General features: G+C 46.5%; 1 protein-coding gene across 1 annotated transcript; it reads right to left on the reverse strand.

Moving 5' to 3' along the window:
* Positions 1–934: 934 nt before the first annotated feature.
* On the reverse strand, positions 935–2565 carry LOC128806742 (histone H2A.Z). Its single transcript, XM_053976533.1, has 4 exons — positions 2440–2565; positions 1937–2050; positions 1483–1612; positions 935–1332 (listed from the first exon to the last, which is right to left on the reverse strand). Exons 1-4 carry the CDS (start codon positions 2563–2565, stop codon positions 1271–1273), a joined length of 432 nt encoding a protein of 143 aa, XP_053832508.1. The 3' UTR covers positions 935–1270.
* Positions 2566–18216: the final 15651 nt, after the last annotated feature.

Consider the following 18216-nt stretch of genomic DNA (forward strand, 5'->3'; position numbering starts at 1 on the left):
CCTCACGGTACTCCTTAGCACCTCGCACCGGCTCACTGTCATTAGTGACATCAGTTACAGCCCGGCAAGGACTGCTTTGCCGCCAAGGAAGCGCTGGGGTGCTGATCCAGGGAAGCACCGCAGCGCCAGAGGAGTGCGGTTAGCACAGGTCTCACCAGCGTCTCCGATCTAGGTCACCGCCTTCCAGCTACAGTGCTGCAGCACAGATTATTGCCTCCAAGAGCTTAGGGAAACACAAGAAGCAAGTCTATTTGTAGTATTTCACTGCTGACTGCAGTTCTGGAAGGCAGGGAGCTTGCTACCCCCAGCTGCACACAGTAACCATTCCCTTCTGCCTTAACATAAGGTTTTTTCCTTACCACAACATACAGGGCTTTACCATTCAAAATGAACTAGCAGTGTGGAGGACAGCTGAAGGTGTGCCCAGACTCCCCTGTAATCCACTACTGAGGATTCTACTGCATGGCACAATTTAAAGGCTGCTGCAGTACAGTCCCTGCTTTCATGGATGTCTGTCCAAAGCCTCTGCAAGCTGAAACAGTAAGAGAGGCCAGGCCCTAACACGAAATTATGTGAAGCATGGAATTTAAACATCCCTTCAGCTTATTCTTACCCTCCTCCATGACAAACCCTCTCCCTCTATGAAGGCTGACACTGAGTAAAACTGGCCTTAAAAAGCACCACCCTTTAATGTGCCCTGCTAAAGACAACTTCAGCACACGACACAGCAGGTTCAGTTAGGAAGAGTGTAACTTCACAGGACAAAGCCCTGTGCCCTTGCACTACATGGTATTTACTGACTGCAGTATTCTTAGGCTGAATTTCAAGATGCCCCAAGCCCAGCAGGAAGGGTTGTCAGTTAAATGCTCTTGGAACAACTTCAAGAGCTGCACAGTGGAGATCAGATTTTCCAGTTAATGAAAAAGAGACAAAATCAGTCTTGACGTAACATTTATTGAGTATTTCCACTCTAGTAGATGAAAAGTCTGTACAAAACCAAACATTTCCTTTACTTAAACCAATCTAAAAACAGTCAGCTCAATTACAACCCACTACAAACACAATAGCTTCTTTGAAGCCATGGTAACACTTAAATATGGTTAAGACTTCAACGCAGAAATTTGGTTTGTTAGAAAGCTCAAGGGAGCTTTAGCTTCTCAAAGTTAAAAAAAGGCAAAATTGTGTTTCACAGATACAGTCCACTGGAATCACCAACACTGGACAAATTAAGTACTTCGAGTCCTGAGATAACAAGGAATCCTGGTATCCTTTAGACAGTCTTCTGTTGTCCTTTCTTGCCAATGAGGGACTTGTGAATATGTGGTATTACACCTAAAAAAGAACAACAGTTAAGACCATGCTATTTCTCTTACACAATTTTCCTGAACTTCATGCTTCAAATAAAATGACAACACTGATGAACTTCAAATCTGTGATAGTTCATGCCACCCAAGCACCCATAAACAGCAAGCACTGACATACCACCACCAGCAATTGTTGCCTTGATCAGAGAATCCAGCTCTTCATCGCCTCTAATGGCAAGCTGCAGGTGACGGGGAGTGATACGTTTCACCTTCAAGTCTTTGGATGCATTTCCCGCCAGCTCAAGGACCTGAGACAAGACCATTTTTCAACAGTTACACAATCAAGTGAGACCAACAGCATCGTCTTAGCTGTTCAATTCTCTGTTCTGAATACCGTGTCACTGCTAGCGACACCAAGACAGCAAACAATGTCTCTTTTCAAGGAGCTCTGCATTTAGTTTTCCCAATGACAGAGTAAGTGTTCTACAGCAGATATGACATGCTGCAATGGCCCTTTTCAATAGTATATAAAGAGTTTGCAACCCAGTCCAAACTGTCTAATACAGTAGGTACTGGTTGTTGCACCTTTTGGGGACTGAGCAACTTGCTTGCAACCCTTGCAGGCATTTTACCTCAGCTGTCAGGTACTCCAGGATTGCAGCACTATACACAGCAGCTGTGGCTCCTACACGCCCATGGCTGGTTGTCCTAGACTTCAGGTGCCTATGAATGCGGCCAACAGGGAACTGGAAAATAACGGAAGTATGAACAGGTTGTGACGACAGAAAGGCTCTGCACAAAACCACATTGTGGGCAGCAGAATCCCAGTGGCAGAAGCACAGGCTGCATTTCAAACCTTGAGAATCCAGTTAAGACACTGCATGCCAAAGTCACATCAGCAACTTTCATGATTCTCAGCACAAACAGTAGCAATGGCCACAAGGGAATTACTTTCCTCCCTGCACAGGTATGCAAAGGTCTAAAACCAGCTGGGTGTGCTAATGTCTGCTTTACAATCCTTACATCATTCCAAACAGCCAGACAGCAGAGTGAGAAGGCTTCACACTGTACAAACAAACCAACAGATGGAAGGCCAGCGTGACTTTCACTCACCCACACCTCAGCCCCTGCTCACCTGCAATCCAGCCCGTTGGGAACGGGACACTGCTTTGGTCTTGGTCTTCCCAGAGTCCTTCCCAGCTTTCCCACCAGCCTGGCAATGCCAAGAGAAGAGCAGACACTGACGTCCCCCACCGCGCATGCGCCCCACCCCTCCACCATCCCCCGCTTCCCCGCGCAGAACCACCCGCGCGGCTGCGAGGCGCGTGCGCGCCGCCCGCCGCACCGCGCGGCGCAGGCCGCTCCCCGCGCGCATGCGCGGCCACCGCTCCCCCGTCCCCGGCACGCCAGTGCGCGTGCGACCACCCCCCCCGCCCCCCCCAGTCGCCCCCGCCCTCCCCCCACCGAGCCCGCGCGTTTCCCCCCCACCATCAGCAGCACGGAACCGCCCCGGTGCCAGCCACCGCCCCCGCCCCCCGAGCGGCCCCCGCGGTTCCTCACCATAGCGAACCGGAGCGCAGTGCCGCGCAGGGGAAGGCTGAAGCAGAGAGCGTCCCGCACGCACCGAGCCCGGGCGACAGCACCAACCTGTCTCGACCCGCCGCGATTCAAACTGCGCCCACTCCCGCCTTCCCCCGGCGCTTTATATCCGCACCGCGCGGCCGCATCCGGGAACCCCGGCCTCGCCGCCAGCCAATGGCCGCGGGCGGGGCGGCCGCTCTGCCCCAGCGACAACCAATGGCGAGCTGGGGCGGGGCCGGCCGCGCGACGCGGGGAGCGGGAGAGGCCCCGCCTCCACGGCCCGAGACGAGGTGGGGGGGGCGGGGGGGGTGGCGCTGGGGGTGTCTCGGTCGTGGCGCCCGCCCTGTGGGGGCTTCCTTCCCCTTGCTGCCGGCGGCCTCTTCTGGGGTTGGGGCTCCGTGGCGTTACCGGCGGGAGAGACCCTGCCCAGAGTCACTTCTCTCATTTTCGCGGGGTTCTGTATCGCCAGGTCCCGCTCCGAGCCTCGCCTCTGTATTCAGATCGCTCCAGAGCCGCCGCACTGCCGGCGAAGCTTTCTTTCCACAATGGAGTTAATTGGCTTTGTGTGCAGAGCGCCTCGGGAGCAGCCTGAAGGAGATTATGTCCCGGGTTTGGGATGAGGAGCTATTACACTGCGTTAGCGAGGACATGAGGCTGCTCAGGGGCGTCGAATAAAGCTCGCATCAACTCCTCAAGATTCCGAGGGTGGAGAAGTGCCAACGACTACACACGTGCACTGATTTTTATTTTTACCTTTATTGTAAGCAGGGGATGGATGCACCAATACCTAGGGCCACCCAGCCTCAGACCCCTTTGTGTCATCGGATATTTCACAAACTACAGTTAAAAGCAGATTATAATTCATTATGTTCCAAGTGTAACAATTAATGCAGTGCAAATTTCCTCACCTTGGGCACTTCAAATCCCTGCCTGTGTTTCCCTAAAATGAAACCTTATCCCGCTTGTTTTTTGGGGTCCCATTTTCAGTATGTTGCCATTTAACCTCAGAGCTCAGCTGATGGTGTTTTTGGTTAATCCTGTATTTTCAGCTTCAAAAAAGTAACAATTCACTGTGCTCTTCCCGAACACTGTAAGTCTGTATTATCTGAGAGATTTGCTGTTCATCTGTGAGCATGCAGTGGGCTCAGGGAGAAACCTTGGCCTTTAGGATGGCTGAACAGCTCTTTAGAGAGAAGACGAGCTGGATCTGTCATGCGCTTTACCAACGTGATCACAAACCCACCACTTTGGTAGGTGTAGCTTGTATTTCCTATGCCTTGATATTGAAGGGTCCTGAGCACAATGAATACTCTTACAGCCAGACAATTAATGGGAGGTAGAGCTGAGGGCATAAAGTTCTCATGAGGATTCTCTCCATGCCATAACTTTCCCCCTTATTCAGGTCTACAACAACCAAAGTACTCAGAGCTTTAAGACAGGATGATATGTCCTGATCCCTAGAGCTTCATTTAAAGGTCTTTTGAGCTGTTCACACAAGTAGTAAAGATTTAAAACTTTGTGGCTCTTCTTCTCCCAAGTCTGACTGCAAATACTTGGTGTCCTGGCTATAAAGGACCCTTTGCTTGAATCTCTACACAGCCTAAGGCCACATCATCAATGCCTTCAACACCCTGTTTCAGTTCGGGCACCTAGTCCCAGCTGCTATCATCTCTGGGTGGGGAGACCTACTTCCAGGCACATTCACAGAGAGGCAGGACTGAATTGAGAGCAGACACTCCTACGTGCAGAGATCTGGCAGTTTGTTTTTATGTAACTGTCTGGTGCTTCTGTCTATTTGAAGCATCAGTTGTTCATACTCTCCTTCAGCAAGAAAAAAAGATAAGAGGGTTTGAAGGATTTTGAGGTGGGGGGTTGGTTTAAGTTGAAAAACAAATCTCAAAGTTTTACAAAAGCCTGCAGAACTTAAGATTTCGTTCAGCATGCTGTTTAAAAACTATTTTTGTTCAAAATCAAGGATCCATGTGCCCTTTACCGTGCAGGAAAAGAGAACCAAGTTGCAGGCCATCATACCCCTGTGGAACACCATTCAAGATGTAGGAAGAAACAAATTATTTTTCTCTTTGGTTTCTGTCCACAGAAGTGCTAGGAAGAGGAACAAAAAGGCCTCCTATTAGATGGAGACAATCCCTGCCACAGACATTCCCTGTTTCACACATGAACTTTCCACATGGCTCACTTTGGCTGCTTGGAGCTCCTTACAGCTGGGATTACCAGGCAAGGCAGCCTAGCACCAAAGGTTAAACTAAAGCAAGGATATATATTTAACATACAGATCAGGTTAGGGACGTGTCACGTAGAGTACATGAAACCAGCCTCAGATCGCCGCATGCCGTCTAACAAGATGCTCTCACGAGCACAACCTGAACTCCCCTCTCTGCTATTTAAAAATTAAAATTATTTAAATTATTTAAAAATTATTTTAAAAATCTTTTAAAAATTGAAACAAACTTAGGTACACAGGAACAATCCCAAAGCAACTTCAGACCCAGTTGTGAGCACAAATAACTCAATCTCAATCCCACATGCAGAAAGGAGCCAAAGGGAGCACTTACCACCTCCATGTTCCTAATGATATTTATAATGATATTTGTACTGAAAGCCTATCCCCAAGTGTCTTACCTTTGAAGACCACAGTGGTGAAGATTTGCATCATTTACCCAGCCTTTGTGCCTCTGCTTTTTTACCGTGAATTTTTTCTGGTGCTTGACATTGCTGATGTTGTGTGGGCACTGCAGTGCTGTGTGCGCTGGGCAGGCTGTGCCTGAGCTGCTTTTGCTGCAGCCCATCACACACAGCCCAGCATTCAGGCTGCTGCTGCCTTGTCCTGGACCGCGGTACTTCCCGCCTGCCCCGGGAAGCTGGATGGCTTTGCTGGTGCCCTGCCTGAGCCGGCTTGGGGCAGGTCCTTGCTCAGAGGCTGTCAGCCTTGCCGTGTGAGCTGCTGGGTAAAGGTTACCTCTGCCTTGGAGACAGAATGGTACCTGAAGGACCTTCAACTGCCCGCCTGCGTTCTCAGAGCTTTAGGAGGATTGGAGTGTAGTGTTGCTTTCTTTTCTACTCTGCCTACTACTTGGTATTATTTCCTTATTATTTCCAATTGCCCCAAAGATATAAACAAATTCTCTAAAGCGCGTACTACTTCTCAGCCCTCAGTAAGTACTGGGCTATGAACATGATAATATTTGGACTTCCTTGAATTCATTTTTTGCAGGACTTTAGTTTCTACAGAAGTGGTGGAGATCATCTTTAGTGGGCTGATGAATCATTCCCAGAAAGCTCTTTGTACCACAGCCTTCAGAACTTTACAGTTTCTGGATGCTGCATAAGTTTAAGTAGGAGATACATGTCAAGGTGCTCAGCTTTGCCATGGTATTCCCAGGATACAAATCTGTGTATCTGTGGAACTTCAAAAGCCAGGCAGAGAACATTTAAGAAATTATTTTTTTAGGTGACAGCTAACAGTTAAGCTTTTAGTACACAATTTTTATTGAGAGGTTTTAGTATGCTGAACTTTGAACCAACTCCCCTGAGGTGAGTATGGGGTTTTTGTTAGACACCACTTAAATTATTCAGGCTCTAGTTTTTGTGGTGAGATGAATTCCCATATGACTTGTATTTGCCACCAGGGTTCTTTCCCCTTGCAGAGGGCTTCCCTTGTGCCCTTTTCCAGGATCTCTATCAAATAACAGGGTTCTGCTCAGCTGGGCCTCCCTGCTGGCTGCTGTATTTGGGTTCAGGAAAATCCCACCCTCTGTGCCTGCACTGCTGTATTGTTTGTAGTGATGAATGGATTCAATTGTTCAGTTTAACAGATATAGCTATTAATCTGTTATCTCTAAACAGTTTCACACATTGTAGGAATGAGATGTGGTGTGAGATATGTGGTGAAGGGATTACCATGGGCATGATGGCCTGCTGTGGGGGTGATAGGTTATCTTATCTGTAGATTATAGGTGATTCTCCTCACTGCAATCCAGCTGGAAGAGGGAGTAACATTCAGGTGTCACAGTCCTGTTCTGTCCTTGCCCAAGTCATACAGCCTTTGTAATCTCTCTTTTTGTAACTCTCCATATTCCTCATCTAGGTATAAAAGGTCTACCCCTCCCCTTTGTGATAGCAGCTAACAGAATATTTGACTATATTCTCACTTCCGCTTCTCAAAAAAATGTGATTTGGTATTTGAAATCCTCCATGGCAGAGTTTGAGAATACTATTACCTTGCAGACAAGTCCAAGGGTTTACTCCTCTCTCCTTCCCCAAAGTTGGGATACCTTACCTCTTTGGTAAGATTTGCACCTCTAGAACATACCTGGAAACACTTGTACATAGTACTATATATTTATATTTTGCACATCTAGTGAATCCATTGCTGCCAATCTGCAATAATCTTCAATCTGTTGTTTCACAACTGTTTCTGAGTCTGTGTTCATGTGAGTTCTTCTGAACCCAACCAGACTTACAGTGTTTCATTGGTAAGCTGCACTATTTGTGAATCTCTGATTGTGAGTGAGACCCACTGTATTGGTGCCTCTGGGATCTTACTGAATGCAGCTGGACTTACAGTGCTGAATTGGTTATAATAAAAAAAAATTAAACCTTGCTGCACCCAGCCCCTCTGAGGACCAGCTGGAAAGCAGAAGGGTTTATTTTCTGATAAATTTCTATACTTGTAACAAAATACAAGTCTCTGTAATAGTTCTGCAGATAACACTTGCATACTGATTTCAGGAAGATTTGAACTACCCCTATAGCCGCACTGTTGTTCATGGTACACCCTTGTATTTGCTATTAATAATGTCATAATGACTAACCTGTATTGATTTTTCTTGGTCTTGTTTAGCCAGCTCTGAAAGGAAACTACATCTAGTTAGGCAAGGTGAAATGAGTCTGTCAGAGATGGTGACAGCCAGAACTCCTTAACCTCATCCTTCCCATTGTGTTACACAGAAACTTATCCCTCAACACTCTCTTTTTGCTGTGTGCTTTGCTTCCTCCTATCTGAGCTCTGTTCAATACAGTAATTGAAGCTATATTTGTGTGATATTTTGTGTTGGTTATGAAGTCATTAGCAAGCACCTGCTTCAATTATGTTCAGGTTGGGGAGCTCTCGGGTGAATCTAATTTTCCTTGTGATATCTGTGTCCCAAGGACCTTGTAATCAAATAGGGTTTTGCCAGCTATAGAAAATTCATTACACCAGTTTCTTTGCCTAAGAAAGCAACCTGAAAAACATGAAAAAGAAAAGGGAAGAAAACTGCATTTTCCTGAAGGTGGCTTTTTCCAGGTTTTCAAACAAAATGCTCCCTTGCAGGAGCTGGAAATGGTTCTACACAACTTGTTCTGTGAAAATGAAATGAAAAAAGAAATGCCACCTGCCCTTTGGAAGTCTGAAGAGAAAATTCACTGAGGGGCTTACCCTATCCTTGCTGAAGTCATTGCAAATAGAAGGGATCCAACTCTTCTTAGGTGGTAGGAGGCAGCTGCTACAGCTATCATTTCTTCCTCATAGTGTAAATTGGGTTTTGTAGAGAAGTAACTGAAGGTCACAACTGGAATGAGATCCTGTACCACACCTAACTTGTGACACAGACAGCCTAGCCCTCACTGAATATTGCATAATTAATAATAACATTCTCATTTTTAGTCATCTTCAGCAAAGAACTGCAAGCTCCAGAGCCTGTTTTCTACTTACCAGAGAACTTACCAGTTTCACAGAGTGAGTCGAGGTGTCAGCACAAATTCCACTGGATTCTGTACTTTTCAGCATGCCTTGGCAGTGGGGGACCCCTCACCGCCAAGAAGACCTGATGGAGGGGAGAAATGAGATGCCATCGGGACCCCTGGAAGGGCGATACCTTTCTACCTAACCGCTGTCATTCCCTCTCTTTCTTCCTCCCTCTTTTACTATTAAATAAAACATATCAATGTTTTGGCACCAACATCTAACCTTATTTGGTTTTAATAATGCTTTTAGGTATATTTCAAACCTTTCTGCGTTTGACCTGCTTTTTTCGCTGAGACCTAGTCTCCTTGTCTCCTCCATGTTTAAACCAGATTGTAATTTTTCTCTCTAGTTTAAAATACAGAAACAGCAGTAGAAACATTAGAAAAGTTGCACTGCCCTAAGGATGCCATTTTCACCCTCGTGGCAGCAGCAGCAGCAGGAGCAATCTTAACACCATGTCAACACCAGAACCTTCCCAGGAGGGCAAGACCACCCCAAAAAGGTAGAGATGACATGTCCAGGCTGCAGTGACAGGCAGCAGTTGGGGGCTGAGGGTTACACACCAGGGGCTTGGGGTTACAGGACACAGCAGCAGGTCTGGGTACAGGCAGGGCAGAGTAGTTAGGGACCAGTTTAGGGACCAGGGTCAGGGTCCAGGCTCCAGAGCCAGGAGTCAAGGGTAAGGGGTAAAGGTTAAGGGTCGAGGATCAAAGGTGAGGGGTCATAAGTCAGAGATCAAGGGAGGGGGAATTGTTACTGACCTACCTTTACAAACAACAGCAAGATTAACTCAGGAGTTCACTTCATCCAAAATTCGGGATTATAGCTAAGGGCATCTCATTCCCAAGAACAGTAACTGCCGGAGAGGTTGTTTTTTTTTTTTATTTGTTTATTTTTTTTGTGGTTTTTTTTTTCCATTTATCTTTAAATTTTAGTAATTGCACCTAAAGAAGAAAAAAAAGGCAAGTAGGTAAGTAGACTCCTCACCTTCTTTCATCTCTTCTTTACTCTTTGCTGCAGTGAAGGGCCTTTTGTGCTGGACTTGTTTTGGAAATTTCCAAGTCTCCTTAATGCAGATGTTTGTACTTGGAAGCATTTGATCTTGCAGTATGACTATTAATGCCCAATTAAATTTGATATACTGTGAAAATGAGTCACACTTTGACCAGGGCTATAAAGATAAATCTCTTTAACTGTAAAGGGGCTGTGACTGACCAAATGAAATTGTCCCAATGGTGGCAGCATAACATAAGAAATAAAATACAAAAGTGTGAAGGGTTTCCTCTTCAGTAAGGCTTTTTAGGCTGAGTCATCATCATCAAAGTGGTATCCTTGTTCTCTGGAGGTGGGGTTGCCATTCAAACCAAAGCACAGCACTTATCTTGCTGTAAAATTGGAAAGAAAAACATTTTATTTTTTGTGGTCAGGAGACCAGGCAAGGTCAGCATTTTACCTGAGATGGATGCCTAGCTGCCATCTGATTAAGATCCTCTGCTAGGACTTCAGAGCAGGAAAGATAACATGCTTTAGAGATCTTGTGTTAAAAAGGATTTTTTTTTTCCTTAGATGTGAAAGCAAAACAAAATTTAGCATGTGAAAATCACTAGGTGAAGTTACTGCAGTTGAATAGAGGCATAATTACGCAGCTATAAAATGATTGACTTTAACAAGTGAGCTCCTTTCTAGCTTAAAAAACACCTCCCATCCTGTTAAATTTTTTTTTTTGGGGGGGGCGTTGTATGTCCTGATAACTTTTGATAATACATCATTGCATCTTTTCTAATTTTCTTACCTGGGCTTGCATGATCTTGCATTTGTCCCAAATCCATGCATGTAAAAAGCAGAAAAAAAATGTAAACAAGTTTGTCAAATACGACGATTTACTGGTAAGGCCTTGCAACACCTGGGAGCAGTCTGAAAGAAGATAAATACTCAGCACAGGGAGGGTTAAACATTGGTGGTTTGAAAGGCTTTTGTCAGGACAATCCTTTCTGTGACTCTTCAAGGGGATGTGTATCCATCCCTCTTATCTTAGTGAAGCAGCTGGGCTACTGCTGCTGTAAATCACGAGCAAAAACAAGGGATGGTGATGGGTAAGATTTATGGCAGGGCGGTGGTGGTGCCTGGTGAGAGGGAGAGAGCAGCTTAAAACGAGGTGCTTGGACGTCCTGCGAGAGGGAGAGATGGGGGACACGAAGCCTGAAGCACGGTGGCGACGGCAGGGAAGGGGCAGAGCTGATACCTGTGGGGCAAATCCTTCTCCGGGGGGTGGGAACCCCCACCTCCCGAGCTTGGCATGGAGCAGCTGGGAGGTAAGTGTGGGGATGGGCTCAGGGTGGGAGTGCTGGAAGTGGGTGTTATGTCACACCCTGCCTCTGAAAGCCACCGATGCCAGAGTGGGTCAAAGCCACAGGAGCTGCTTGCTCACAACAGCCTCTCCAAATTGCTCAGCTTGGGGAGCAGAGGCTTTTGCTAGCACACAGTAATGTGGCATCTTCAAATGCAGTGATTATGGGTGGGATTTTTAGGCATTCCTCTTGGTCATCATTTTGATCCTATTCACCTGGCTTTGGCACATGGGTGATGTATAGGAACTGGGTTGCATAAATACATATGCACAGCTTGATTTATCTCCCTCACTGCCTGGTTCCCCAGCAGAGCCCTAACAACAGCACTGGGCTTCCCCATGCTTTAGAGCAGCCCCAAGGATGCAGGGTTCCAAGCATGCAAAGTAGTTTCTGATGAGTCACCACAGAAAAGGGTGTGATGAGCAACTGAGAGGTGCCACCCAAGGCTACAAAGGTTGTCTCAGGGCAGTGATCTACTTCACATCTCTGCATGCAATGCAACAGGCATTTGTTTATATTTGTTGCCCAGCTGGGGTCCCTGAGGAGCTCTTGGTGCCTGTAGTCCCTGGTGCTGGCTGTGAGGGTGAGGGGCTGCAGAAGGAAGAAGCCCAGGGGACTTGTATCTCCTTCCTTCAAACTGACCCCCCTATCCACCAGCAGCTGCGTTTCCCTCCTCTCTTGGTCTTGGAGACACTTAAAATAACACAATATTTACCTGAACTCAGATGTAACCACAGTGGAGGACAAAAGAGTATTTTTGCTAATGTCTCTGCTTGTGTAGGACTAGCTGTATGCTTGTAGATGCATTTTCAGATGGTGGGCAGCCAAGCAACAGCTCTTTGTGGTATCATCTTCTGGAGCTGGGATCACTGCACTCCAGCACTTTGTGCACCTGCCTTTTGTCATGCATAGGTCTCTTTTTTCTCACTGTTTAGGAAAAGAAAATAGAAAGAAAAAAAAACCCACACAAACACAACCCCCCCCCAAAAAAAAAACCAAACAAGCAAATCAGATTAAGGATGCTCAGGGATTGATTTCTAAAGGAACTCCCTGTGAAATGTGAACTTGCCATACATGTCAGTGCCTACACAACTGCAAAAAGGTGAAGGCCTCCCCTCAAAAAACATCTTGGGACAAAAAGTGAACATCCAGAGGTTCCTGCACCACCTGCCTCAGAGGAGCCAGGCACAGCATCTATGCAGTACTGAGGGTGGTGGCTGCCAGCAGGGCATGGCTGATCATTATGGACATTGTTGTGGAAAGGTGGTGTCCCACATAGAGCATATATGCCAGGATGTACCCCCATGGCACTGGTGCATGGTCACAGAGGTTTCCCCCGTGACCTTGGTTCTGACCATATCCTTTGCCCTTTCACCAACTTGGTCATTTGTTTGCTGTTACATGTTTTGGATGTTCCAGACTTGCAGTAGGAACAGCTCCTCCAAAACACTACATTTTCTACTCCTTTCCTGAGGCTTCAGGCAATCTATCATGGAGTACAAAGGAGACACCACAGCTGTGAGCATCTTGCAGGCCACAGCTCTGCACCTATAAAAGCACTGTCACTGCCTCTTGCAGTTTGGTGCACTCTATCTCCTGCAGCCACATGAAACATTCCCTGACGTGTTCCAGCCCCAGCCACTGCAACAGTGACAAAACAGCACAATAACAGCCCACGGCCACTGTGTGAAACCAGACTCTTACTCATCAGCTTTTGCACTGCTTCAGAAACACTGTCCTATCCTTCATCATAGATCTGTGCTCAGCTTTTCCTGAGCTTGACCTTTAACATCAGCCACGTCTTCAGCAAGAAGCACTTCTTACCAGGAGTAGCATTTCCTCCTCTTAAATAAAATCAAAAGCTTTCAAAAATAACCAGTTTGAGCTATGATTTACATTTCCTCTTGGACTTGCCATTGGCTTACAGAGATTTACATACCCATCAGCACTTTCAGAACAGCATCACACAGGCTGAATGGGGGAATGTGTGTGCGTGTGTCCAAGTTTCCTACATCCCTAAGCTTATCAGTCAGAAAATCAAATGCTGGGGCAGTTGCATGTCATTATTGCTTTCCTATTTTATCATTTAGCCTAATTAGCTAACTAGGCTCACTTAATCCTCAGCATTCACTTATCCCAATTAGAGATGGGCCCAAACCTGGACCTGGGTCTCAATTAGGAGATAACAAGCTCTTGGCAATCTGCTGCCTCCAGCAATCCCTGCATCTGATAGTGTGGGAGTGCAGGAGCCCCCATGAAACAGCAAGGAATTGCAGACCCACATCACCTCTGTGCTCAAGCTCTAAAGACAACTGAGCAGCAGATCAGGATCTAAACACATTATTTGCTTTGCTGTGGTCTGCATATATCTTGAGCACTACACCTCCTGCCCCCCAAAAAAGTGAAGGAGAGCTGGTTTTTGCACACATCTGTGTCAGTTGCATCAAACCATCCATGGTGGCCAGAAGGGCCCCTCACTATTAAAGCACTGCTCTCTCATCATCCTTTGCAGCTACTTCTTGTCCCCTTGGCTCATTCTGAACGTGACATGGTGACAAACGCACACACATGCTGTAGCCACTATGCACAAGTAGCTGAAGCAAGAAAATATGCCCAGATGAAAAAGTGAGCTTATTCTGCAACAGCTGTGGTCAACTGGACAGATCTTGGGGCTTGCTTCTGACTTGGCCGTTAAAAAGAGCTACTTGTGTCTGCTCTGCTTCCTCATGCACAAGGGAGGGACAGAGGGACAGAGCACCTGCAAGCACTTCAGCATCTCCCCTGGAACATCAGCTCCAAGAATCCATCACTGTTTCACCAAAGCTACAGAGCTGAAGGATGAGGTATTAGTGGATACCACCACCTCCTGCAGATCCCACACCATTGACATGGTTTCTTTCAGCACAGAGCAGCACAGAGAGACTGATCAGCACTCTTCTCCTTAATGTTTTCAAAAAGCCATGTCTTCCACTCAGGACTGTACCTGGTCCATCTTCCCCTGTAGTAGAGAAGGGTTTTACCTTCTGCAAGGCTGGCAGCACTGGAGAGACATGCTGCATTCTCTTCCAGGGAGGCAAAGGTCTTCTGGTAGCCTGTGCAGGCAGGAGGCTCCACGTGGGCCTCCTACAGCCTTTTCCTAAATATGTTCTTTTCCCCCAGCCAGGAACATCTGACTCTGCCAACATGTGGATGCATAAGTTGCCAGCTCCTCTCACTGGAAGTTAATAGCTAGCTCACCAAACAAAGAAAATCCAATTTGGCAAAAAAAAAAGCAAACAGTCTTATTCTGCTCTCTCATATTTTTTCCCTGCTGGAGCAGTTCATCAGACTTTTCACTGATTTATACCTTGGATGCAAGAAGAGTTTCAGACTCAAGGTTATTCTCTTGTCAGGTGTAGGCATGTCCTTGCTGTAACACAGAATGAAAGGGTTTATGAGCTGTGGATGTTCAAAGGGAGCGAGACATGGAGCTCCTGGAGCAGGTCCAGTGCAAGGCAATGAAGATGATTAAAGGGGGACAACAGGCTTAGGGAGCTGGGCCTGTTCACCCTCAAGAAAAGACAACTGAGAGGGGAAGTCATCAACATTTATAAGCATCTGAAGGAAGGATGTCAAGAGGATGGAGCCAGGCACTTGTCACTGGTGCCAAGCAATAGGCCAAAAGGCAACGAGCAGAAACTGATGCACAGAAACTTCCACCTGAACATGAGGAAGAATTTTACTGTGCAGGTGACCGAGCACTGGAACAGACTGCCCAGAGAGGGTGTGGAGTTTCCCTTCCTGGAAATATCCAAGAACTGTCTGGATGCAATCCTGTGCAATGTGCTCTAGGATGAGCACATTGATGCTTGAGCAGGGAGGTTGGACCAGATGACACACTGTGGTTCCTCCCAGCCTGACGCATTTTGTGGTTATATGAGTTCACATCTGTATGACAATGATGTGGGCAGTAGTGGTCCACAAGTCCCCAGGTGCCAGGAGAATGAGGCTCTTTCTGGTGTCTTTGATGAATTGTTTCTAAAAGCCTCATGGCACCTTAGGGCTTCTTTTTCCCCCTTTACTTCAAGAGGACCACTAGAAAATTAAGTGATTGTACTTTCCTTTGCTGTAGCAGAGCTTAAAGAGGAAATTAACTTGGGAGCTCATACACTGCTCACTGAATTCAGCAGGGCCTTTTCTGCCAGCTTCAGTGAAAGTTCTGGAACCGGCTCTCTATCAAAGGTGACTTTGATTTTCTGTGGTTGTGTGGGCTTTTCCTCCCATTTCTCTGTGGGGAATAGCTTTGGGAGGCTTCAGAGTTCAGATGAGACATTTGCTGTAGCTAGCCCTCAGCTTATTTTCTTCCTTGCATCATGACTGTTCCTCTCTTTTACAGCTGGCAGCTGTAATCACTGCTGGCCTCCTGCTGCTCTATATCCTGCTGTGCTATGAGGATTTCCATTTCCATGTGGCTCATGTGTATGCTTGCCTGGGGTACCCCAATGCCCAGCACATCCTGGGACAGAGGTATTTGCAAGGTAATGTTTCTCCAATCTGTGGCTAATTTGCTGCCAAAGTGTGCATGCTTATAAGCCAGAACCACACACTGCTGGATTTTGGACACTGTATCTTATAAACTCTCTGTGACTTTGCTACCTTGTCTCACACCCAGGAGCTGGAGTGGAAAAAAATGAGGACATGGCCATGCACTGGTTCAGGTGAGGCTCAAAAATCCCCCAAGCAATTCCTGTCATGGGAAATTGGCTTCTTTTGGGGAAAAGCTACTTGTGGTATGGGAGGAAGAAAAAGCTGGCAGTGCTTTGGGGGGAAACATGCACTGAGCTGTCCTGTGCTGGTGGGAAGAAGATTCACAGGTGGCAGCAGGGACAGTGGGAGCTCCTGACTTCTCACTGTGTGTTGCACTATGCTTTGCTCCACTTTCCCCACCTGCTATTGGTATTTTTTTCATCAGTGGGAAGAAAGGAAGTGTTTGACAGCGGGCGTGCAGAGGGATGCTGGTGCTGCTGTATGGCTTTTTTGGGGAGGTTTGAGCTGCAGGTGGGCAGCAGGAAGAATGCACAGGTGCAGGAAGGGAGTGAGCCAGGAGCTGCTGAGGCAATGGGAAATCAAGTTACAGCAGTGTATTATTTTCCTGCTCTCAGCACATCCTCCCAAGAGGCTTCTGCCACATGAGTGACACTGCCATGCCTGTGTGTGCATTTGCTGTGGTACCCATAGCAATTACACCTGTGGTGGGAGCCTGGGCTGTGTCCCCTGAAATCCCATCATTCTTGGTGAGAAATGGGAAGGATTAAACACAGGGAAATTTACTGTGCTACCCAAAAAGTAAGGGGAGAGGAGTAGGCATATTGGACAGTATCTCTGCCTGTTCAAGGCATAGAACAGCATCGAGCTGCAGGATTTTTAGGGTTGAAAGAACTATGTCTGTGACAGCAGGAGATGTAAATCAAGGAGGAATCATTACAGATGTCCATACCTAGAGAAATGCTGAAGCCTTCATGCTTTTCTGAATAAGGGTGTTTGCCAAATCAGGGCCTGAAATTTCAAAGGAGTCACATTTCAAAAAGTGAATTATACATAAGTTTTCCCTTATTTGCTCTGTCCTGGTTTAATCTCAGCTAGCAACTAAGTACTGTGCAGCTGCTCACTGCTTTCTTCTCTCCCGCTCCTGTGGGGGGAGAATTAGAAAAACATAAAATCCATGGGTTGAGATAAGAGCAGCGTGATAATTGAAATAAAATAAAATATAACAATAGTAACAAAACAGAGGAATAAACCCCAAGAAACAGAAGTGGTGCCCAACACAATTGCTCACCACACTCTGACCCATGCCCAGCCTGTCCCTGACAAGCAGTCAGCAGCTCCTGACCAACCTCCCCAGTTTATACACTGACCATGAGATGCTCCATGGGATGGAATTGCCCTTTGGCACATTCAGGTTTGCTGTCATGGCTGTGCTCCCTCCCAGCTTCTTGTGCACCTGCTCACTGCCAGAGCGTGGGAAACTGAAAAGTCCTGGATTTAGGGTAAGCACTGCTCAGCAACAGCCAAAGTATCAGTGTGTTACCAACATCATTCGCATACTGAATCCAAAGCACAGCACTGTACCAGCTGCTTGGAAGAAAGGTGACTCTCAGCCAAAACCAACTCTTACCTTCCTTGAAAACATTCAAACTCTGTTTTTCTTCTTCTGTACTTCTCTTACTATTTTCTGTGCTTGCCTCTTCCTGGCTGTAGGCAGGCTGCAGGGCAGGGCCATCCCCATTCCTCCTTCAACCTGGCAGTGGGGACACTCAGAAACATGACCGTGGTACTTGAAGACAGGTAACTTGAGATAATCCTCTTCCTTCCTATTACAGCTTAATTCCCAGCTCCTCTTGGGGAGGGGGGGAAACCTGGTGCTGTAGGTACTCCAGGCACAAAGCCACTCCAGCATTTCTAATGCCCTCTTTTTTTATTGTCAGTAATGCAGCCCTACCTGCAGCAGGGAAATGGAAAAACACAGTTAGTCCAATGACATTTTAAAACTTAAGTGTCACAGTTCCTAAAATGTCCATGGACTGATTACATGTTTTTCCATGAAGATTTCCCAATGAAAGCAAGAGACAAGACCTGTACTGTATAGAAAGAGCAATTGATGTGATGTGAATTTTCTGCTATAAAGAAAAGTCTGTCTTTCTCTTTTAAGCGAGTTCCCTTTTCACTCTCTCCCCATCCAGTGGGGTCAATCAGAAGCTTCCTGTTGACTGCCTGGGGGTTGGGTTGAAACTGCCCAGGATGAGCTTCTCTCCCTGATGTGCACATGCACATTGCACACCAGTGTTCCCAGCAAGGCCCACAGACAAAGAAAACTTGCCTTGTGCTTTGTACAGTCACTGTGGCAACTTGTCTTAGGGCTAAGTGAAGCTGAAGAAACTGATCCCATCACAGTGAAGCCCAGCCCCTTTTTGATTTTGTGTATTGTTTCATTTTGATTATCTTCATTTGCTTCAAGCCTGAAAATTAAAATTGGGGTTGGAGAGAACAGTTGTATGCTAAATGAAGCTAAAAAAGAATTGTTTGGATAAACCTTGTGATTTGAAGCCAGTGCATTTTGTTTCAGTGTCCACTGCATATTGCATTATCAGACTCACATATTGGGTGGTATGTCAAGAATTCCAAAACCATTTCTCCTTCAATTAAGAAGAGAAAATCACCAAACCTAGAACATACGTGATCAGACCACAGGAAGAGGCAA

This window comes from Vidua macroura, chromosome 4 (genome assembly GCF_024509145.1).
Source record: "Vidua macroura isolate BioBank_ID:100142 chromosome 4, ASM2450914v1, whole genome shotgun sequence".
In the NCBI taxonomy this organism is placed as follows: domain Eukaryota; kingdom Metazoa; phylum Chordata; class Aves; order Passeriformes; family Viduidae; genus Vidua; species Vidua macroura.